The sequence below is a fragment of the Lycorma delicatula genome, chromosome 12, assembly GCF_047948215.1.
Source record: "Lycorma delicatula isolate Av1 chromosome 12, ASM4794821v1, whole genome shotgun sequence".
NCBI lineage: Eukaryota > Metazoa > Arthropoda > Insecta > Hemiptera > Fulgoridae > Lycorma > Lycorma delicatula.
This window is the reverse complement of record NC_134466.1, coordinates 19,729,441-19,755,354: the sequence shown is the minus strand read 5'-3', so window position 1 is coordinate 19,755,354 and position 25,914 is coordinate 19,729,441. Positions and strand designations below refer to the sequence as shown.

General features: G+C 32.0%; 1 protein-coding gene across 1 annotated transcript in view; it reads left to right on the top strand.

The window, feature by feature from the left end:
- Positions 1-25,914, top strand: part of LOC142333036 (uncharacterized) — a 108,514-nt gene that overhangs the window by 22,050 nt on the left and 60,550 nt on the right. Inside the window, exons 4-8 of the mRNA XM_075379824.1 lie at positions 1,110-1,157; positions 7,914-7,952; positions 17,832-17,852; positions 21,669-21,767; positions 25,146-25,169. Coding sequence (XP_075235939.1) covers positions 1,110-1,157; positions 7,914-7,952; positions 17,832-17,852; positions 21,669-21,767; positions 25,146-25,169 — 231 coding nt within the window. The remainder of the gene's footprint in view (positions 1-1,109; positions 1,158-7,913; positions 7,953-17,831; positions 17,853-21,668; positions 21,768-25,145; positions 25,170-25,914) is intronic.

The following is a 25,914-nucleotide window of genomic DNA, read 5'->3' as shown; positions in this document are numbered from 1 at the left end:
CTGCCATCGTGTAAGTCTAGAGATTGGAAGCTGGTGCAGAGAAGGTTCTGGTACCGTAATGGGAGCTTCCCCAATGAGAAAGTGACCTGGTGTGAGCGTCGAGAAATCGTTTGGGTCTTCTGAGAGTGGTTCGAGCGGCCGAGAGTTGAGTACGGCCTCAATTTGTGTCAAAAGCGTGCTGAGCTCCTTGCACGTGAGCTCAACATGCCGGACTGTGCGAGCAAGGTGAAACTTCACTGATTTCACGGCTGCTTCCCACTTTCCTCCAAAATGGGGAGCACTAGGAGGATTAAACGACCACTGAATACCATCGTTGAGTAACACAGACGATAGAGCTGCATTTTCCAGTGTCCCGCGAGAAAATAGCCGTTTTAGTTGTTGATCCGCTCCAACGAAGATGGTTTCACAATCAGAATATAAAGACTGACAACGACCTCAACGCGAGATGAATCCGTCGGCAGAGTAGTCTGATACTAGCTCCAGGTGAACCGCTGACGTGACCATACACACAAAAATGACCAACCAGCCCTTGAAAGACTTATGTCCGCGACCTTTCCAAGCCTTAATAGAAACTGGACCTGCGTAGTCAACTCCCGTGGAGAGAAAGGCGCGAGCGGGATTCACCCTGCATACAGAAAGTTGAACCATGAGTTGTTGAGCTCATAATTTAGCTTAAATAATTTTAGTTCTTCTTATCCCCGTACTCTCTATTTCCCTAAGGAAAATTAAATATTTAAATACTGGAATGTTCAAAGACTGCTATGTTTTGAAACACAGCTGTTTTCAGGGGCAACCAAGAAAAAATAAACCTCTTTAGTCTAATTTTTTATTGATGATTGATGACTTTATTTTCATTACTGTTTAAAATTTATCAACACTGATATTTTAGAGCGTAATATTTTAATAAATTTAAGTCCCCCACAGCAGTTGCCCTGCAAGGTATTTGAGCACATTAATAAAGCTCTCTATGTTTGAATGACGTCTACCGCATGCTCTATTACTTCCTTAATGAATGTCAAAGTGTACTCAAAACCATATTAAATGTAAATTATTGATAATTAGGTTATTGGATTAACATTTTATTAATAATTATTGTCTATTAATTACAGTTATATAGATTACATATATCTTAAAGCTAACGGATGTCGTTTTCCAAGGTGAGTATATATACTTAAATTAGTATTTACACTTTTAAAGTAATTATTGTTTATCTTTTATTATTTAATTTTTGTTCTAAAAATATAGTTAAATAGGAATTTTATTCGTTTGTTATTTTTTTTAAATATTAAATGGCCAAGGTAGCCATTATTTGAACAAGTAAGATTCAAATATCAATAAAAACTTTCATGCTCTGATACTAAAATAAGTTTAAGATATATATATATATATATATGTCTTATCGTATTAATGTATATGGCTATATCACTTGAATCAACAATACAAATAGGAATAATATATTAGTTTAGATAAAAGTAGTCCCATTTGATATTTATACAAGACTAGAAAATCAAATCGAAGATGATCAATCATGTATTTCCGTTCAGATAACATTATTAACAATGCAAGTCATTCAGTGACAAGAGAATGAAGTTGATGAGCTTATTCAGAAATGACAACAAATGGTTATTAGAAATTTCTAAAAATTTTAAATAATGGGAGAGTAGAAAAAGAAATCAGTTGTCTGGTTTTTGCAGCCTCAACATAAAAAAAGAGATCTATTACTGTTCTTACTATAACAGAATATTTTCTGCAGCAGTAAAGAAAAGAGTTAGGTCATTAAGTCTGTATAATAACTTGAAATGAAAAACTATAGTGACAGTCAATGCTTCATCCATCCATCATAGATGTGGATGAAGCACATTTTCATTTTGAAAAATAATGGTAATCATTCTAAATTTTTGGATACTATGATACCTTGCCTTTCGAACTAAAAACTGTCACTCCTCAATAATATGCCATAATTTTAAAAGATACACTAAATGTTTCTAAGAACAGAATCACCCAATTCACAGTTAGCTTCCTGTCGCAACAATGTTTACCTTTACGTACTGAAACTATATGAAAACAGTACAAATACTCGAGAAGCTATATTACCTGATTCCATAATATCAAGATTTAATACCATATAATTATAATTTTCGGGTAAATTAATAAACTGTTGAACAAGCAACTCATTGATGCTATGTGAGGGCAAGTCAACATTCACCAGACAGACCTCCACTTTTGGAATCAATAAGCTTCCTGAGTACTAAATCATGTACATTGCAGTCTCAGGAGTTTGCACTGATTGGTAGATTTTGTAGTGAGTTTGGACTGTATTTTCATAGGTGATGAATGAAGATAACGCCTTGTTGCATGTTGAATAATGGTTTAATGAATTGTCTTCTTGACAGTTAATGAAATTAATTGTAACATAACGAATAACTTCACATATAAAAATAAAAAATATAAAATTAAATAAAACAGTAAAGCTAATATTCATCCGAACCTAAAATAGAGTTCATCCGGACGAAGAGTATGACGTGACCGCCTTGGATCTGATTTGAGCGCCGAATACTAGTAACTATGAGTAACACCGGTATCCATTCGGACGAAATGAAAAATGCGACCGCACAGCACGGGATTATAATGTTGAATGCTAGTACGAATTAACTTTCCGGCAAGCGCTAGCACCCATTAGAGCCCAGCACCGGACGGCTCAACGTGGAACCGAACACATTGCCCACCAATTATAATTACCTTAATTATAATTTCGTACTACATTACATGAAATGAAACTTAATATACAAACAAAAAGTATTACATAAAATAATTATGTAAGATTCGAAGTACAAAAATTAAAGTCAACTCAACAAATCTAATATTGATACAAGTAAAGCTTACAACCAAAACAAATTAAAATAAACAAATACATTAGGAAGATGTTGAATAAATCTCATTGATTATATTCGGAATGACTTAAGTCATTGCAAACATTTATGTTTAGAAAAACAATCATTTTATTAATAGTTCTTTTTACTATCGTGTCATTAGTTTTCACATCAACTAATCTAACTAGTCCATCGTTACCTGGACACACTTCAACAATTATTCCTAATTACCACATCAGTGGAGGAAGATTACTTCCTTTAATTATAACTACATTACCAACACAAATGTTATATTATTCAAAATTTTGCACTTATTTCTCTGTTGTAGAGAATGTAAGTAGTCAGTAATTTTTGTGTGAGCTGCCACCTAGCGAGCTTATTTACGTTAATGCCTGAGAAATTAGGATCAGGGAAGGAAGTTAATGGAGCGAAGATTAAAAAATGTCCAGGCTTAAAAGATGGTGTACGCCACCCACCATGACGGATAATTATTTGCAACATGGAATTTATTTCTTCCGATGAATGAACTAACAATATAAGATTATTTTTATTCCATAAATTATAAATGAAGCGACGACAATATGAAAATATGGTTAATGTTCGTACGTACAAAGAAAATGGTTTTGAAAGTTCTAAAGTTACGGTTGTTTGAAGAGCAGCTGTAAACATTATTTTTGCTAGACGACTTCTCTTTCTTCAGCGAATCTGGCGGAATCACAGAAATGATAGGTGAATTGGATGGCCAGGCGTTCTCCTCTTCCCTCAGAAAAGACGGACCATTCCACCAGAGTTGTGACGAAGTTAATGCCTCCGGCATGCAACCACGTGACTGGATGTTTGCGGGGTTATCCCTTGAAGGAATGCGCTTCCATAAGCATTCCTTAGTTAGCTCTTGAATTTCGCAAACTCTATTTGAGACAAATATCTTCATCTATTAGCAAGCGATGACAACCAGTAAAGAACTACTTTAGAAACCGACCAAAAATGGATTGAAACAAATCTTATATCTAAAATACATTTAACCTTATTGAATAAACAAGATAATAGAAAAGCCGCATTCAGCTCCAACATAGAAAAAGAGATTTGCTTGACTGGAGCAACTCTAGATATTGAACAAAATAAGTTGGTTTCAATGTGTTCATTGGTATCAACAGATCTGATGAAAAGACATGCACCATTTGCGCTACTACTTGCATCACAAAAACAATGCAATTGGTAACTCTTACTTACACCAATTTTAACTATTCTAGGAATCTTAAAATTACTTGACGATTTGAGCTGAGAATACAGAGAATTCCATTTTTCAGCTAGCGGAGTGGAAAGAACTTCATCTCAATTAAGGTTAGTGCATCATAACTCTTGTATGAGCACTTTAAAATGAACGATTATAGGAGCAAGTAGTCCTAAAGGATCGAACAATGAAGAATTGATTGACAAGACGGAACGCTTGCTATAAGAAGTATCTTTTGGTTTGAAAGTATTTTGGTTATAAAAAGTATCTTTTGGTTTGAATTGATAAATGAAATCTTCGCCTTGAGGATTCCAAAATATTCTAATGTCTTGATATTTTTATCTTTATCTAATTTGGTCAAAGAATCAGAATTGTCAAACATATCTGGAACGTTGGAATGACATTTATGTTGTGAAAGTGCATATTTGAAAGGCAAAAAAGAAAAATCATTGTATAATTGTTTCAACTGATCGAAGTTGTCACAACCAGTGAGCAGATCATCGTCATAAAAATTTTGCTTAATTACTTGGCAAGCTGAAGGAAAAGAAGGCTTCATTTTGATTGGAAATTTCAATCAAACATGTTCTGGCTAGAAAACATGAAGGCGCTAAACCATTACTTACTGTCTGTAAAATATATGGAATTATTGATGAGTTGGTATCATCATACCAGAGAATTTTTTGTAATGAAAAATCTCAAGGATTAATGCAAATTTATATCAGGAATGTCTCCTGGTAGCAGGCTGTGAGTTCTAAAAAGAATTATAATTGAAAATAAATCTTCGTGTACTACTGGAGCTGTAACAAGAATTGTATTGAGTGATTGGCCATTTGAAGTTTTTGCACTACCAAGAAATACTACACTTGTTTTCGCATTGGTGTAAGTAGTGTTCCTTGAGTTTAGAATTTTTCTTAAATATACGATGTTTGGCATTTGCAAACAAATATCCTAAAATACAATTTTCCTTACGAGGAAGAGATAGAACAAATCTGCCTTTATCATAACGAAAAGTATGTTCAACAAAGTTTTTTTCGCAGAAAGATTCATCCTTGGTCAGTAAACGATCTTCTATCTCTTCAGATCTCCAAAATGATTCTAATTGTGAGGAAAGCTGTTCATTGCTGACAAAAAGTGATGTTGAATTTGAATTGTTTTTCCGCTTAATAGGTTTAGTGGGGTTTTGACCAGAAACTATGAAACCAAGACGAGTTTCTTGAAGTATGGTATGATTGGAATTATGAGTTAATTGAACAGGCTTAAGTAGAGAAAGATAATATTGAGCTCCTAGGAGAACGTACATTTGCCCAGAAATATTAAAATTAGGATCGTCTAGAAGAAGCTGAGAAAGAATTTCCCAGTCAGTTACGTTTACAAAATCATTAGATAACAAACATGTAATGGATGGCATTACATGACATTTCAAGTTAAAATTAAAATCTTCATATCTAGAATTAATATTCAAATCAATCCTTAGCTTAGATTTGTGGTCGGCATAAGAACAGATTTGATTTGAAGCCCAAGTTTGGCAACAAACCTTTCAGTACAAAATTAAATCACCGAAGCGGAATCAAGTAAGACCCTGGCTTGGATGAGATTACCTTTTATTAATTTTCAGACGTTACTGATAAATTTTGTATTACATCAAGAGCATTGCATTTTAAGAAATTTGTAAGGTAATAAAATTTTTCAACATTAGAAAATTCATCTCGGTTGTGAACTAAATTAATAAAAATATCCAAAAATTTATGCCAAACCTTCACATCACCGTGAAATGACTCAATTTGTATGGGTTTTAAAGAAATTGGATTAGGTATGTTAATGACTTTAATTGGATCAGTTACCTCTGAAATTTTGAAACGATTTTCTAATTTTTTAACCTAAGTTTGTCGAAAATGTTATCTTATATGTGCCTATCCTGTAGTTCTTTATCTGTTGCATCTTGGTGCCATTCTATTTCAGATTGAACATCGAAAAATAAGTTTTCGTATACTAACAGTATTACAAACTTGATAAATAGATCGTAATCACCTGAATTAAGATCAAAGTTTTCAATGAATCTTTTTAAATTGGTTATACTATTCCTCATAATGTCTCGTTTTTTAATTAAATCTATGAATTCCATTTTTATTGGAATCATATAAAAAATAATAAATTAGAATGAAATAGTTATTATAAAAAAGGTTAAAATATAAATGTCATATACAATAAAATTGTTAAAATATAGCCTATGCATAAAGAGAATGAACTGGCTTGGTTGTAAATATGATACGATATTGCTAACATCTGCTGCTTGCAGGTCAGCGAACAGAAAGATTGCCTGAGATATGTGCGCGCGTGTTTTGTACGGCGCAACAAAAGGAAAACTCGTCCAAACTGCAATCGAAGGTTGATCTTTATACTTGCGGATGTAAGATTATATTTATACTCAAAAACTTAACAGCGCTATAAACCATTGAAATAATATTATCTATTGAAAATTCTCGAACATTTGAATGTTTCACTAATGTTAATTTTTTTTTTATTGCACTTTTAACATACACCCTTAATATTTGAAACGCTTTTTATAAATAAATTATAAATACCGTGTTTTTGACTTGGATTGACCTTATCGAAGACCCTGGATGAATGATGTAGAGCTGCTGAGTCCGTATTGTTAATACAGCGATTTTACTATACTGTCCCTCAATCCGGTCAATTAACGACCCGGCCCGGAGGACCATGAAATGTTCGGTAGATGTTAGAGCGAGGTTGGACTGTATATTCCTAGGTGATGAATGAAGAAAATGCCTTGTTTCTTGTTCAATAATGGTTTAATGAATTGTCGTCTTGACAGTTAATGAAATTAATTGTAAAATAAGTATAACTTGACATAAAAAAATATAAAATTAAATAAAAAATTAAAGCTAACTTTCATCCGAACAAAGAATAGAGTCCATCCTGACTGAGTATGACGTGGATCTGATTCGAGCGCCGAATACTAGTAACTATGTGTAAAACTGATTATCCATCCGTACAAAATGAAAAATGCGACCGCACAGTGCGGGATTCTAACGTAGAATGCTAGTACGGCTTAACTTTCCGGCTAGCGCTATCATCCACTAGATCGCACCACCGGACGGCTCAACATGGAACGAAGCGCTGATAAAATAGTAGTTCACCTCATTTTACTCAAAATGTAGCCATGTAATTAATCGTTTAAATTACAAATCTCACTCAATTATTAATGTCGATATGAACTACTATATTTTCATCATGAGCATGTCAGCCCTGAGTTGGGTTTTGTACTGTTACCAGATACAATAAAATCTTTTGGATGACATATTGCTGATATTTTTTTGTTTTCTTTTGAATGCTATTGATATTATGCAATCGCATGATTCACACGTTTTAAATACATTAAACGAAACTCCTTAAATTTGAAATGCAGGTATATATTTGTATCTTCTGGTAAGGTAGTGGATACAAAAATATTTCTATAGTATTCAGAGACATAGTTTTTGCAACGTTTTCTATGATCAATCAAGTATTAATGAAAACAGTTCAAATTTTTTATACAATTAAAATAATTTGAACAGGTAACAGAAAAAGATAATGGAAAGTTTAAAAAATAAAGGTGGAACGTTGAATTAAAAATTCTTAAAAATAGGTTTTATAAATTATTATTATTATGAGGAAAGAAGAAGAATAATAACAATGAAAACAGAGCCTAAATATTAACTTAGTATTAATGAGATTTCTCCATTTTATTTTGTTTTTATTTTTAAATTTCTTTTATTAAATGATTAAAATTGCTATTTGTATATAATTTACAGAATTTTTGGAGATACTAAACTTGATAAAATAAAAAAACAGTAAGTAGTCTTAAAAAAACAATTTTATTTAAAATTGGCTAGTTTATAATATGATAGTTATTTCTCTTTTAGCAGAATTATCTTTTAACAGGAGGAAACTGGCTGTTTGCATTTCTCCTCTCCCCATTCTCTTTCATCTCATAAATACAGTTGAGTTCCATTTCAAGCTGTCATTACTTTTCTGTTTCCTTTTATATTATTCTTTTAAAAATTCCTACTTGAATACAGATAAATCTAAAGAACACTCAATACATAATTTTCATCTTTCAAATTTATAATTAAACGAATTTACTTTCCTTTTCTTCCAAAACTTCATCATAGTATAATTTAACATATTTGTATTCCCTCCTTTTTTTCTGTGTTACCTAATTTAAACAACTTGTCTCGTTTTACTTTCTTATATTTTTTTGAGGTTTGTTTTTTATAAATTTTATGGCTTATTCTTTTATGTTTTTTGTATTTTTATATATATTCATTTATAAATGAATTTTTATGTTATATACTGCAACTTATTTTCGTTGTATTAGTCAAAAAAAAGGAAAACCATAAATATACCTTCATAATATTGCTAAGATTATAGCTCAATTTTATAATTATACTGAATGTACTTCTACAGTTATTTCCGTGCATATCAAGGGCTTAACCAATGAATTATGCAGAGTTGTAGGTTGGGTATATAATGAAGTTAACAATATATTTATAGTTTAGACTAATTTATTTAAATTAGTTTATAATGTTTTATAATTTTTTTTTAGTTTTATTTTAATATTTTAGAGTCTGTGAACGATATAAATTCATACTAGTGAAGATTTGATACATCGTTGAAAACTTTAGATACGTTAACTTTTAAAATCCTACAAAGACGAGACATGTGAATCGTTTGGTAAACCGTTCTAGACTGAAGAAACAAAGAACAACACGATAAACAATAATAAGAAATTATAAGAACACAGGACTCTTTACAAGACAAAAAAGAAATCATTACTTGATTTCGTATCTGAAAGTAGTGCCCGCTGAAAATCGGACTTTTTTTTAATGAATGTTTATCGGTACTTGTATAATGAAACAAGAAATAATAAGCTGATACCATGAAGAAGCAAATCACTTAAACAAGTAGATTCATCGAATAAGTAATTAAATAAATTATTTCTGTTTGAAAATACAACTTAGATATAACCACTTGTTCAATTCTTTAAGACTGGTAACAAATATAGTTTGTGTATTGGTCTACGAAGTATTCCAAAAGACGTTATGACGATCGCAACACGTACTAAATTATCTGATCCTGTAAATATTTCTGCTATTAAGCCATGTTTCCACTGTAAAGAGAAGTACTTTCATCTGTTATTAATACTAAGTCTCCTTTACAGATGTTCCTTTTAGGAGTTTTCAATTTTTTACGTTGTTGCAATTGATTTAAATAATCTTTCGACCATTAATTCCAAATGGACTGCGTAAATTTTTGCGTTAGTTGCCAACGGTCTAAACGATTAATAGAAATCTCAGTGAAATCGGGGATAGGAATCGAGGTGAGATGTGATTCAATAAGAACGTGTCCAACTGGTAATGGTTGTGGATTACTCAAATCTGAAGTTTACGGCATATAATAGGGGTGAATTTAAAAAAAATTAAATTTGGTAAATTACGGTGTATAACTTTTGAAAATTAATAATAGGATGTCCTGTGATAATCTAAGTGTTAAGATAAAAGTTAAACCGTTTTATGCCACATTCACACACCTATCAAAATGCGGAGATGAAAAAGGGATGAACGCCCAATTTATACCTCGTGATGTGGGAAAGGAATGAATATTGCAGTGGTTTGATTGGAAGTTCTTTGATTTAAATATTGTAAACAATATCCATGGAAAATATTGTTTCCAGCCTTGAAAGTTTGTTCGTTATCGGAAAATATTTGATTTGGTATACTCTACCTGAAATAAAGCGCTTTAATGCGGCAATGAATGCTTCCGATATTAAATTTGATATTAATTCTAAATGTAGAGCCTTAGTTGAAAGACATATGAACAGCCATGAATAGGTTTTTGGTATGGGTGTTGATCTCCGTCCACAGAATCATTAATTGACTGCTATAATCGACAGCGCAAAAAGAGAACGGTTTAGATAAATTAATTCGATAATTGGGAATTGACCAAGTTGCTGATCTAATTTTTTTGCACTGGAACGAAAGAATTTTATACATTTTTGAATAATAGATCGTGCAACGATCTTACCATTGACAATCCAGAAGTTTCACGTTATGAATTTTAAAGTAATTGAATGAAGCTACGCAAAAGTCACAAATATCCACTTTGGATTCTTATATTTGTTAAATGTGCATTAGGAGGCAAGATAAATATATGTTTATTAATTGATCATAGCTTGAATTTTGAAGGCGACCCCATACACGAAACATGCCTGATAAAACTACGAATGGATCGAGGGAGAATAATCTACTTTGTTTTGAAATCTGTCTCCACACTGAATGTCATTGAGTTCTGAAGGAGAATATTTTAACTGTGATATTCGTACACAGATACGAATTAATCTAAATAACGATGAAAAATCTTGAGTAATATTTCTCAGTAAAGTAGAAGCAAACGAGAATTGAATCCCTTTACGTTCCTCATCTAATCACTCAGGTGAAAGAGTAAAATTATTACAGAAAAAGTTATTACTGGCCCAGTGTATTAACTCTTGTAAAAAACAAATAGGACCGTGTCACCATAAATTATATTTTTGAAGCTTTTCAAAAACGACCTCGAGATAGGATATCAGCAAGATTATCAGGTGAATTGATGCGATGCCATACGGGATTATGAGTTGAATTGTTGGATTTTTAAAATACTATTAACAACGACAATATTCAAACTTAATCATTGGATGAAATATTTCAGTTAGAATAAATGGTTCTTACATATTCACATCTCGCATTACCTCATACGTTACTTTATGCGTTGGTAAATCCAAGAATGTAAAATGATTTAATAGAATTATTACTATTTAATCTGTTAATGATAACGTTGACAACTAACCTAAACTTATTGTATAGATATTTCCACTGGGACAATAAATTATCACATAAGCTTTCAATCGCAATGACATTTAATTTGCCGCAATTGTTGAGTAGAATAATTGCACAAGAATACTATCTGCCCAATCAAGTATAATGGGTCGTAAATTCCAGCAATCATAAACCATTTTTTTAATCAGTACGTTATTTTTCCCTTAAGTAAATTAATAACATCCATTTGTCTGAATCACTGTTCCATAAAGTACCTAATTATCGTTTAATTGAATTATGCTTGAATTATTAGTGAACAATTTACGTATTGGAGACCCACATTGATTTAACAAATATTTTATGTCTGCCTTGTACGTCTTTAATGTATCTAAGTTTCCAGGTCCTGATATAAGATTATCGCCATAAAAGTCGTTTAATATAGCTTCACAAGCAGTAATGTTATTTATTTATTTTTTAGCGCACAACAAAGTTTCGTTCTCATCGCCCGGTCATAACATTACTATCGTAAGATAGTAAAAATTAACTTACAAATTTAACTGATTTAAAACGTCTATTGGATATGCAAAAAGCAAAATAAAATCATGCTATTCACTTTGCCACTCATCATGAGCCACCGTCTTCAGGAAACCGAGAATATCTTCAGAAATAACACGATCAATGAAAAAATCCTGTTTTGGCCCACGGTCAGCGTGCTCATTGCCTAAAATTCCAATTTTGCTGGGGATCCAACAGAAGTTCTTGGTTCTGTTGGATCCCCAGGCCAAACATATATGTTCTATTGCAAAACACAAAAGCACAACCAACATGTTGTGCACAAAAGCACAACCAGCATGTTGTTCACAAAAGCACAACCAACATGTTGTGCACAAAAGCACAACACTGCAACAACACTAAAGCACAATCGTGTTTAGAGCCGTCGGTATAAATACAATAACATCTGTATTCAACCTATGTACATTATTGTAGAAGTTTTCTTGTAAGATAACCGGATTCATGCATTTTTTGTAATATCGGCAAAAGTTAAACCAATAATTCACGAATAAAGGCAGTAAATAGGGGTAATAATGTTGTGGAACTGGAGGCAATTGTAGATTTAAAGATAAGAAAAGACGATTAGCTTTAATGCCTAGCGGGGCACTAGATTTTAGCCGTTCCTGATATCGATTATGATATCATAATCGTGTTGTTTGGAGAACACTATGCCTAAATTCGAATGATTTGTTTGCGATGTAATGTGGGTAACATAGGAGCAGATCGTTTAGTTTCGTCTTTACTAAAGTCATGGCTAATCGTTGTTCACTAGTAGACTTACCACAGAACTTGAACGAAACGTACATATAGCTAGCCAGATGATAGGCGAATATATTCACTTGCACTATCAAGTGTCGGATGTGTAAACTTGGCAAGTTGGTAGGTCGCGACACCACTCTTATCGTATTGGCTAAAAAAATCATTGAACTCGATCCCGTCTGCTTTTACAAACCGCCAACTGCGTGTCTGACTGAGGCAAATTACTATTACCTTCCGAGCTATCAATAGGTCCGTGATCGCGACATTTAAGTCGTGGAAGCAGGGATGCTAAACACTAGAAATCGATGAACAAAAATTTACCTGATGAAGATGACAAAGTGTACGACCCACCGTTCAATAAGCAGAGACTAACTATGCCTCAGTCGATCAACGATATTGCCTCAGGAAGAATATGATGATGGGCCCCATGAATAGTGTTGGGCGTTGAAATCACCAATTGTTAGGGAGGGCAAATGAATCTGTGAAATCAGATCGGTCAGATCATCCTCACTGACATCATAATTTGGGAAGGACACACCTTACAATATTTATTTTAAATGACACTAATATTTTTACTGAGACTACAGGAATGTTTGTATCTAACGGAATCCGCGTGGTCAATACTACTTCATGAACAGCCACACCTCGTGATCACCTTTATCTGGATGATCACATTTCTCAAAGTCGTATCAGCGAAAAGACACTTCATCTTGCGGATGGAAACTAGTTGCCTGCATACACAGTACTAAAGGATTTTCTTCCTTTAGAAGAATTTCTATATCCTCACGCCGAGTATGGAGCCCGAAAACATTCCGTTGGTTAATACTTGTACACATAAAAAAATAATTTTTCTTGTTATAACTTCTGTGTGGAGATTACTTATCAAATACAATACGATTTTTTTTTTATTTTAAAGCCTTTAGGAGAAGTGCTTTGCTTTTTTGGGCACTTCATCTGACACCATATGCTTGTAGACCTAGGGATGGTTGGAAGTCCGGGAGGACAGAAATGCTGTGCAAGGCGATGATGGTTTTATAAATCACTTCACAGGGATTTTAGTAGTTTGCTGCGTAATCGGTGCAGCAAAAACCTTATGTGGTGGTGCACCGACTGAACTGTTTTTTCTTAAATCACAACCGGTCTTTCTTGCAGACGTTACCTTCTTGCTAGTACTCAATAGAGCAATAGTAGATGTGAGGGAGTGAGAGACTTTACTTGTTCTAACAAAGCTTCTACTAATTTGGTTAGTTCTTTATACGATAAGCATTCTTTCTCTTTTTATACGTTGTTTGGGAGTGCCTGTACGAAACTAATACCAAGTTGTATGGGATTTCTCATGCTGAGGAATTCACTATTCCCGAAGTGTCACAGGAAAGGACAATTTCTGCTGAGTACTGATCTCCAATATAGCTTTTTTTCCTTATAAAGGGGTCATTCCTGAAACAGTGCAGTACAACTGCAACGTGCACAGACCTGTTCCAATTTACAACCAATTTGTTGAAACCAAAACCCTGATATTGCGTGTGGGGATTGATATATATAGTGTCACACGAACAGAAAGGTAACCGTTATTCGGTTAAGATCGGCCTAATTGAAAAAAGTCAGAACTAGCAATGATGATTGTATTTCAACCCAATTCTCCCTTCTCATAATTCCCTGCACAGACGTGACTGACTGCTTATGACAACTCTTCCGTAATTACTGTTAATTCAAAGTCAGTTAAGTCATGACAAAAGATTACTTAGCTAAAATTTAACGTGTTATGGGCTAAACTATCATTCGGTCAGTCCATGTATATTTAAGGGATATTAGCAGTTTTCGGCATTGTTTTCCTTAATTACTTTAACAAGCAGGGTGCCACAGCTGAGCTTTTTAACAGATTTAGAAGACCCACAAACTGTTTGACGCTCTTATTTTTTATGAAGGGAGAAATTTTTCCAAAAGATTTTACCTTACTCGTATCTCAAAACAAGAAACCGTATGCAAGAAAATTGACCAGTCTGCTAACATTTTTAGTTTCCCTATCATTACTTAAATCTTCGACTGACAACGTCGGTCGAAGTCTCTTCAAACCCTTGGTTCTGTTGGATTTTTTAAACGGTTCCCCGAGTACCGATGATTTAACAGACTACTCCAGCAGAGTGCAGGCGTACTGGAGCTAGGGCGTCGCACAACTAGGTTCACCCTGGTGCTCAGAGGAGATCGTTTGAAACTCAATATGTAGAGCCATCCGCCTATCGATACGATAGTATCCACCTTGGGTTACGTTTGCGTTGCGTTACGTGTCGCAGCACCACTGAGTGTAGGTGCGAGAAGAAACAGTGTAGGATGCTGTTATGTAGCTGTGTATGGGTATATGTTGTAATTTGTGTAGTGTTCTTGGTGTGGTATATTTGGTTTTTATAAAAGGTTCAGCAGCTGGGTGTCTAGTTTAAAGAAACGCTGCAGAAGATAGGGGCATGGGGACACAAACCCCCAAAGGCTTGAAGAGTAAGACTGTGGGAGCAGGAAAATGCATCCTTGGTGTCCTTAGTAATCTGATTAAGAACTCTAGTAGCCAAGAAGGACTACTAGAAGCACTAGCTGAACTATAAGTTACAGATCGTAATGTATAAGGTTTTAAATCTTGGTCAGCGGGACATCGCCATAAAATTCTTAGTAGATTGCTGTCTAGATGTGACCAAAATTTGCCTATACAATTTCATTGGCTCATCAGTGAAAACAATTATGAAGTTTAAATCTGAGAATTACTGAGAAAAGACTGCTGAACAATAGGACCAATTAATAATCTATCTTTAAGCGATGAAATACTTTAATATTAAACTGAACCATGAAAAACAATTCGTTTAATTGTTAAACTTGGCTTTTAATATGGGATGATGTAACTGAAAGACATATAAATCTGAAGTTACCCAATCATGTAGATTCAGTCACATGTTCTAAATTTAAGTTTTCATCAATTAAGTGACAATTATTGTTATTGAGAAAAAAATGCGGTAAACTTGCTTTTCCCAAGCTTAAATAACTTTGCTTGGCGTTGTTAAGAGAATCAACTAGTTTCATTTTTAGCTTACTTCGGAATGTTGCAGTGAAACTTCCATATTCATTTCTAAATGTGATTTCTGAGAAGGGGTTGAAAATGTTTCATGAATTAATAAATGCTATCTTTCCAAAAACGTTTTACACGTGTGTTTACTGACACATTCCTTGATAAAATGGCCAGGGTGTAAACAATTAAAATATTTGTGTTTTCTTAAATCTCCTTGCAATGATCAATATTTATTTTTAAATGTTGTTTTACATTTATAAATATAATGATTTGAATTATACATATGACAGAAAATTGACATCATATGATAACCAAGTAGCAGGTTTTTATGAGTTTGAGGACAACCAAGTTTCCTTGGTTGTCCTTTATAGTAACGTTAAATTTACGTGAACTACTGGATGTGAGTGAAGCGTGTTTTTGAAATCCTATTTAAAAGTTATGTTTTCCAATATTTGTCTTATTTTTTTTAATTTCTGCATTTTTTGAACAAAATAATCTTTCCTTCCATAACTTATAGCACAGGCAATTTGCCATCAAAATAGGTTGTATTTGAAAATCCTTAGCTACGGATTGATATTTTGTTCATGCCTTAGGGGTGATGAGGGAAGCTTAATTCCAGATTTTTAACATCCCCCTCCCATAGATTTTTGAAAAACTCAAATTGTTTTTGAAATGCGTTTTTCTCTGAATTCATCCATTTTAGAGGAAAGTTTTTCAAACAAAAAATGTAGAGGACATTCTCCTCTACAATTAATCTTTTTTTAAGTTATGCCGTATAATTTTAAATTGAAATACTAGGTGACGCTGAAGTTGTAAAAATCGTTGTAAACGAAGTTGTAAACGAGTAGACCAGTTTCGAACACGTGCCCAATTCACATTTTCACACTTTCACAAGCTACAGCTCCAAAACTGTAAGTCGTACAAGAAAATTGTATAAATAAAAGTTGTCTGTATTTTTGAGATTAACAACTTTTAAAAATGCAATACAGACGAAAATCAATTTTTTTCTGGTGAAGAAACCGAAAAGACACGTTTTTACAATTTCAGCGCCACCTAGTATTTCAATTTCAAATATACGACATAACGTCAAAAACATTAATTGCAGAAAAGAATGTCTTCTACATTTTTTGTTTGTAAAACTATTCTCTAAAATGCATATATTCAGAGAAAAACGCATTTCAAAAACTATTTGAGTTTTTCAAAAATCTATGGGAGAGGGATGTTAAAAATCTGGAGTTAAGCTTCCCTCATCCCCCCTAACATGGAAAAAACATCAATCGGTAGGTGAGGATTTTCAAATATAAATAAAAATTGACTATTACGTATGATAGGGTCTAACTTGGAAGTTAGAATCTGTTACGATAAGTTCAACGTCAGTTGGAAAATGCATGGCTTTAAGTGAATTTACGGATTAACTGATCATATTAATAAACAGAAAAGTACTAGACAAAGACTCTCTTTGAAATGAATATCTAGAGTTTCTCTACATAATGAATAACTGTAAGTAAGTTATTACTAAATCTACTTTCTAATAAATTAATTCTCACTAGGTAATTCTCATTTGTGATGGGTAAATTTTTTATCGTTCAAATGCTGTATCCTTTAATGAAGAATAAAGATAATGCAACTATTAAAATAAGAGAGATCACTTATAGAATGAACTAAGTCGTTAAGCACAGCAAAGTAATATTACCACAACAGAATATTGCTGTCAAATGATGGTAATTTGATTGGTGGCAACTGAATAGTGATGGCTAAAAGTGTGAGATGTATTTTGACTTGAGTTTAGGTTATCGCAAATATAACAATTTGTTAATGCATTCAGTTTACATTCTAAGGTACAAAATCATCTTCAATCTGAAGCCTATCGTTTTCAAAACCTTCAACAAAATTTAGTTCTTCAATTTAGATTGAGTAGTATCGTACTTTTGCGACATCTTGCAAATTCCGTAACTTAATATTTAATGAGTAGCTGCCATTAATTTAAGGGTAAATTTTTCTGGATTTCCGATTTATCAATCACCATCAGATGCATTTTTTTTCAATTAAAAATATAACAAAATAGTTTCTAGTCAATTAAATTAAAATTATTTTCAACTGATTATCTTTAGTTTTTCTGATAACATTTGATTCATAAAATGTAATGTAACTTTAAATTCTGATTTATGAATTATGTCCATAATTTAATACAATTATTGTAAGTTATTCATTTAAGCAATTGAAGTATGTAGATTATAACTATATGATACTACTTTCATTCCTATGACTTTGTGACGGTGCTGATGTAAAAGATTCCAAAACATTGTATTCGCGTATTAGTGTGAACATAATTACATCAGTTTTTTATTAAAAAAAGAGTGTAATTAAACAAGAGGAATTTCAGAAAATATTAATTATAGACATACTCATAGTTATTGATCTGTAAGATTTTTTATGTTATTGAAGCTTAGATCAAATTTTTTTATGTATTTATTTTTGTCAGGTATTTGTTTTTATATATTTTATTTGTTTTGCAGTAAATATTATGAGGGAGATATGTAAGTACCGACACCATTTATTTTTCTAAAATATAGACCTTAAGAACTCCTTAGGTTTACAAATATTATACCATTTGTTATTTAATAAATTTGTCCAATCTGTAATTTAACAAAGATTAGTATTTACCTATTATAATGGGTACCATGATTCGACTTCCGGAAAATTTCAACTTATATTCGCGTTTCACATCCGCCAGACCCCAAAACCAGCGTCAGTTCAAAAGTTTATATATACATTTATATATATATATATATATATATATATATATATATATACATAAATTTCACTTTCTTATGAACACGATAACTGCCGTAATTTTGCGCCAATCTCTTTCAAATTGATACATAAAATATATCGACCAAAATTTGATCAAGTTCGTTAATGAGCAAGATCGGACCATGGAAATGGGGGAGCTTTTTCTAAAAAACAAAATATCGCTACAACTTTCTTATTAAGTAAAATATGTATTCGTTCAAAGTACCTACTATAAAGATTCTATTGTTTGGATATAAAGATTCTATTCTACTATACGGATAAATATATTTTGGATAAATGCCTAAAACTTATATAAGCAAAGTTTTTTGATATTACTAACCATTGGCCCAGGATATAGAAGAAAAATGGGGTTTCGAAGACAAAAAAAAAACATACCTCCCTTAATAGGTACAGTATCGAATCGGTTTAAAGTGGTCGTTAGTCCTCTAAACAATACCTTAAACTTTAGTCTGAAACATTTTTTAATATGACCAACCCTTATGACAAGGGATGACCAAAATATTACTGGAATTATAAGAAAATGGGGCTTGTCGTATGGTAAACGTGTGAAACTTTTTCACATGCAACCATTGTCGTATTGAGTAACGTTGAAGTTTTTCTTAACTTAAGTTAAGTTAAGTATCTTTTTTATTCCTTACTTAGCGCCGGTGAAATCTACCTCCGCCTTTTGGCGTGCCGAAAAGGATTTTTGTTTTTTTTACTCATCTCATTAATTCCATAAAAAAGAAACAAAAGGTTTAAAGCTGTAAACTCAGTAATTTATGCAGACACAGGCATAAGTGAATCAGACATTGTGTGGTAGAGGACAACAAAACATTAAGTGCAAGGAATACAAGTCAAATCAAAATGTAGAGCAGTTTTATATGTATTTAGTGCACCTACTAACATTTCATTATTCTGAAAAGCTATCGATATTATGTAATGAGACTACAGTTCTTGTTTTAATCCAGTTTCACCAAAACTACTCACTGACTACTAATGTTCAGATTGCTGAATCGGTGGTTATGGATTGATTATCAGTTAACTTGCATTTCTCTCGCTACATATTCTCTGAGTCCCTATTGACAACCGGGATTCTGTTTCTGGAGACTTAAAACTCATTATAATATTAGTTAGTATTAATTTTATTTTGGTAAACTTAAAATCTGTACTATGTTAAAATATAAAATATGCTGGAGGGTGGATAGTCTGGTAAGACCGAATGAAATATTTGACCACTATGTACCATGGTGCTATTCTAACACCTACAATTATAGGCGATAGATTGGCATCTTAATTACTGCTCCCAAGAGCAGTGCAGTCACATTAGATGTTTATTTGAGTGGACAATTCCTTGACTGGCCCAAGATCCATCAGTTGCTAGGCCAAACCTGATAAATGAGCAAAATTTCGACGATTGGTCATACTGATGTGTAGACTTAATTCATACAATTCTTCCCAGTCTGGTGTGAAATAATTCAAAAAATCCCCTTAATTTTTTGAATTTTTTAAAGCACGTTATCAAATCATATTGATCCTTTTACAAATTAAATATATAAGGAATCAAATTAAATATGTAAGCCTAAACTAAAATTTGGCCTTTAAAAAGATGTTTATAACGGCCTATCTCTGAATGCTTCCTTTCCCAAAAAGTTATTTTTGTACAAAATAACGGTTAATATCAAGATTGGCCTATTTTTTTCACAAAAATAAAAACACATGCATAACTTAGAAAGGACATATCCTGATTTATATCAGAGATAACAAGATTAGGATTTGTTACCCCCTTAAAAATATAGCTAAAAACAAGCTCAATAAGACAATAAAACAAAAAATGTGGTGTAAAAAGCGCTTGTAGCATGAAGGTGAAATTATTTTTAAAAAATTAGCTATTAATAATTTTATATATATATACACACACAAGTTTTCTTAACGAATTACGTTTCTAAATAACGATTTTATTTCATTTACATTTAATATGCTTTTAATTATAATTATTAATTATTACTATTTAATATTCCTTTAGTTTAAATCATTTAGCGTAACCTGATACTGCATATTAATTAAAGGTAAATGTTATCTTGGTGAGTTCTACAATGAGTCTAACAAAAAATATTACAGAAAGGCCAAGGTTCTAGTACAATAATAATTCTTAGAAACAAATGATTACTAGGAACACATTCCATTTATTAACGCTTATATCTAGTAAACATCATAATCTAACTCCATATGTATATATATAACGTCCTTAAAGTCTTTGCATGATTACAAGAATGTGTTATAGTTATAGATGTGTGGGTTGCGGCAAAAGAAAGCAAAAATTATCGATTTTTTTTTTAATATTGGTTTGCTTCTGGTAGTGGAAGAGTAGAGTGCACTGTGATCAATTTTTTATATGATGGCGTCAATCCAGGAGAAAACGCAATGTATATCACGAGTCGAAATCACCGATAACTATGGAGCGAAATTTTAGAAGGGAATACGGGCAACTATCACGTGCTAGTAAGAGTATCGTTGCGTTGTATGCAAAGTTTAAGGAAAGTGGAACTGTAGTTGATCTTCCGCGAACAGGGCGACCATCTGTTATGTTTTTCAGACGAGGCTACTTTCCACACCTCAGGGAAAGTAAACAGGCATAATGTAAGAATAAGGGTTCAGAAAATTCTATACTTTACGACGGAAGAAATTAGAGATTCTCCTACACTGAATGTGTGGTGCGGTTTGATGCACAGCAGAATTATTAGTCCCTTCTTTTTCATCGAGCAATCAGTAACAAAAACAAAACCTAATAGTTTTGCTTTTTGTTTTTGTCATAAATTTTTCCAATCAAGGAAGGACTTTATGAACACCCTGCTATAATTTTTAATTATCGGTCAGATGAGTTAATTGCTTTTGTTTTTATAATTTCATTAATTACGTTCTAATTTCTATTGAGTTTACACAATTACGTTATAAATTTATAATAATAAAAAAAAAAAAAAAAATAGAAAATATAAATTAAAAGAACACTTATCTAACACTTATTTTGCCTTAAATTCTGGAAGTAGAAAATTGAACTGCTTGGTTGCTGGAAAGAAAATGAAACAGGAAGTGCATATCAAATTAAAAAATAGAATAGAAAGAGTATTATAAAACTTAACTTTTCTAAAACTTACAATTGGACGATCTATTAACAACCAGTGATGACACAAATTTTGGGAAAATCTCAAAATTTCTATCTTCAGTTAAAAATCATTCTTTCAATTTTAATTAAATCTTTCATAAAATTTTAATTATTATTAATAATAAGAATACAAATGCATAATCAAATATTTAATTTGTCTTATTAACATTTTTTTAAAAAATATTTCTTATAATTTTGATTTATTATATTACAAAATCTAAGAAAAAATATCGCTAGAATTTTATAAAATATCAGCAAATTTGCTTATTGCATTATTTGTATAGATTAGAAAGAAATGTTAATAACACAACTTTTTTTATAATTTTACTATCTAATGAAAAACAAATTGAACATTATAATTTTTTTAATAATTTTCTTTTTTTCATTTTTATTTTAGAATTCTATTAAAGGTTTATGAGAAGGTTATCGGTGATAAAGAAAATGAAATAGTACAGACTGTTATTGACCTTCTTGACGCAATCCCGGATAAAATTATGTAAGAAAATATTATTTTTGCAACAAATATCATAAATATACGGGTGGGATAAAAGTGAGTCTCCCCACCACTAGTAAGAAAAAAATTAATATACAAAATTTAAACAAAACAAATCTGTTATTAATTTAGAATTAAAAATAAATACATGTAGTATATTTTCTTTTAAATTGTATTATTCCCAGTACATTATCAAGTTTTTGTACGCTTCCTTGTACTATCAGGTACTGCTATCTACGGTGCGATTCGTAAAGGTAGATTAAAAATAATGAATAAAATGACATATTCGAGTCCCGCGGTTCACCAAATGGAAAAAAACCGTTGTCTAACCAAATTCGAGGTATTTTTTGAAAGTATTTTTTATTACTAATCTAACTGAACTGAAATATAATGTTTTACCCCGTTTTCGTTTCACTGCTAGGTTAGGTCATGTTTAGAACTGTAAACGCAGCCTTCGTTGCCGTTGTCGCCTCTTAACGACGAAGTTCTACCGAACTGTGATAATAATATTGTTTTATTCATTGTGTTGTAATCCTGCTTTTATTAATTCGTGGTAAGATTTAATCGCTAAGTTATACATTTTCTAATATAAAGTTTTGTCCAGTTTTATAAAATCGACTGTTTGAGGTTGTTCCGGTCAATTCCATTTAAAGAAACCATGTGGTTAACAATTTCGCAGGTAGAATATTTGCAAGGTTGATGTTAAATAACATCAACACGTTGTTCCTTAGCGCCCTGTCCGTTCAGGAAATGTTTTATCGAGATAAAATTTTCCTAAAAACATAATGAGGAGGATCCCCATCTTGCTGCAAACAAGATAAATAATCTTGTAGCTAGTTTTATACCAATATTTTCAAATTTTATTTCAGCTTAACGGGTCGATAGTAGGGGATTAGGAAATCTCGCACGGGATTCGTCATGGATTTCTGTAATATCCTATTATTTTTCACGAACACCGAAGAAAAACAGATTCTTGTTTTCTATAAATAAACACCAATATAATCAATTATGTTATATATAAATGAATTGAATAACAGTTGAATATATCAAATGCAAAAATAGTCGCGACTGTTACAAAAGGTACTGATTTTTTTAGCACGCAATATACATACATAGATTTAATTTAATTATGTTTTGTATAATTTAAAGTGAAAAAAAATTGCAATCAAACTGGGTCACAAGTTTAATATTTTTCTGGAATTTGTTTTCACATGCACTTCAGATCAATTTTTATTAACACTTTATAGATAAACGACAATGCAAATAATGAATTAAGAGACAAAACCAATAGCGATCGAAATAACAAAAACCAATAGCTGAGTGAGCTTCTTCAGAATTTACAAATTCATTTTCATCTCGGCTGCATATTTAAAAACATAAATCCAAATAATTCTAGCCGAAGCTAGAATATTGTTGAGGTGATTAATGTTTGTGCTTACAGTAATATTATGTACGTATAAATTAAACGTGAAATTATTTAAAAATACAGTTTGTAATCGGTTAGAATCTCTCATCTGTATGGAAATATATGCAGAACAATATGCTTCTGTAAATAAATATTAAAAATAATTATTTTATTAATATTGTTCATAGAAAAGCTTATGGATGCAATGGATACAGAAGAGAAAAATTCTTACCAATTGCCTTGGACATAATAGCTTTTAAGCAGAATTAGAATTAGAGTTAATAAATTTATTTTACATCATAATTTATCGGTATCAAAAGATTCGTAAACCTACGGCTAAAAGTAAATCATCACTGCTGTTTAGTCTTTGGAATACTACAATATTTCATTCAATTGTATACAGTACACTGTTTAAATCTATGAAACGTAACTAACCAAAGGATTGAGACAAATACCATTATTCGTGTGTCGGGTCCTGTCCACTTTCACGTAAAAGAGATGTCTCACTTACCATTGTCCTTTTTCGTCTTTGATACCACATACAGTAAGTAAGAGGTCGAAGACAGAATAAGAAGTTATCATCCCTACATTGTAAAATTTAAGTCTTAGTACTGCGGAATTCAACATTAAATTCGGCTTATTTTATATTAAAGTAACGAATGATAAAAAGAATTAAGTAATACTAGGCTCGGCTGATAAATTTTGCACACATATGCATAGCATTGGAATGAAAAAAAAAGAATAAAAGTAAAGTACAGTAGGTACAAAATGCAGTATTATTTTACAATGTAATCTCCGTTTGGAATGATACACTTTTCCCAACGTGTGACAAGTTTTTGCATTCCTTCACTGAAAAATTCTGGCGGTCTTTCTAGGATCAAAGTGGCCACAGCTTCTTTCACCTCATCGTCGGTGATGAAATGATTACCTTTGAGATCCCTCTTGAGATGATGGAAGAAGTGGAAGTCGAATGGAGCCAAATCCGGCGAGTACAGCAGATGGAAAATAGACTCAAAATTCAGCTTATGGAGAGCCATAAGAGAGTTTGCGCGTTACCCATCGTGCGCAAATAATACGTCAATCTAATTGTTCAATAATATGGCCTACTCGTTCTTTAGATATGTTCGCTGAGTGATTCGCCGGTCAGTTTGAAGCAAATCATCCACCTCCTTTCGACGTTTCTCGTCAGTCACAGAAACCGGTCGTCCGCTGCAATTGTCGCATTAACAGCTTTACATTCACTAAATTTCAACGCCCACCTATTCACAGTACTCCAGTCAATAGTTTCACAACCGTACACCGCTTTTAAATTATGAAAAATATTCGTAGGATTCACATTTACTGCTGTTTAAAATTCTATCACAAAGCGCTGTTTTAACCGTGTTGACATATTGGCCGACATATTGTTGACGACATTTTAACGGATTTCAAAGCATTATCGCAGGTTTATAGAGGGGAATGTTAGCTATCATGTGCTGCCACACTCTACTCGATGGTACCTTTTGTCTCCGTGCGGCACGATAGTGTACAAAATTTATCAGCCGAGCCTCGTAATTTATACAAGGGATGCAATATGGATGTGATCCACCAGGTTATAATCTCATAAAAATACTATGAAAAGAAGTTACGTAATTTTATCGATAAGCGTGCAGCTATCGAAAAACTCATTCGTCATAATTCAGTAATTAAAGATCATAAGTCCTCCTTAATCTTTAAAATAAATAACGCAGTCAAAACAATGATGTTTTTGTAAATTTGACACGAACCTCTTTTCGCTTAGAGTAGTCAACGACAGAGGGTTATTGAAATAATCCTCTCTTCAAATAATCATTGTATTATTTTTTCCAACCTATATTTAATACCGAGTCATCAGTGTACGGAACAAAAACAGAAAGAAAATATTAGTTAATAAAAAAATAAGATTGGGAATTCCAGTGATACTATACTAAATTAAAGCTAATATTTCTGTTTTTCAGAATCAAAAGAGGAATAATAAATACGTAAGTAATCAAAAAGTAATATTTAATTAATAGATTCTATTTACTGGAATTATGGATTGCAAAATGCCTTGTTTTTTACATAGTTCATCTAAAACCTCTTTATTTTCATTTTTTTTTCTATACCAATATACGAGTATTTAACCCTAAAATTAACGCAAGCGTACAATAGACTTATGTTCACATCTCCAACTGCAACTTCAGAAAGTCTTTATCACAATAGAGTCTTTGTTTAACGTAATTACACTGATGAATATTATATATATTTTTTAATCAGAATATTTTGATTTAGAATGTAAACTTTCATATATTCAAGTATTTAACAAAATTTATTTGAATATAAAATGTTGTAGTACAATCTGATACGATCGACTTTTATACATTTGAATACTCTGCCAGTTATTTACTTCTTATTGTTTTCTTGAATGTGGCCTGCATTTCAGTAGAGTAAATAGAGAACAAGCACTACTGTCTGTACTAATATATTGCGGAAACTTCTATTTTTAAGGACTTTAAAAATTTTAATTCGAAAATATTAAAAAAAACAAACTTTTGTCTGAGAGAAAATATATTCTTCAAACAACACATTTTCCTACAGTTTATTGTAGATTATGTTTTGAGTAAGTTGGTACATATTATTCCAAAATTTACATAATCTAGTATAAAAGAAGATTGTAAAAACAATTTTAACATAGACCATTTTCAGGATCATTTTAAATGGAAATCAAATTTTCAGCTCTTCGATGTA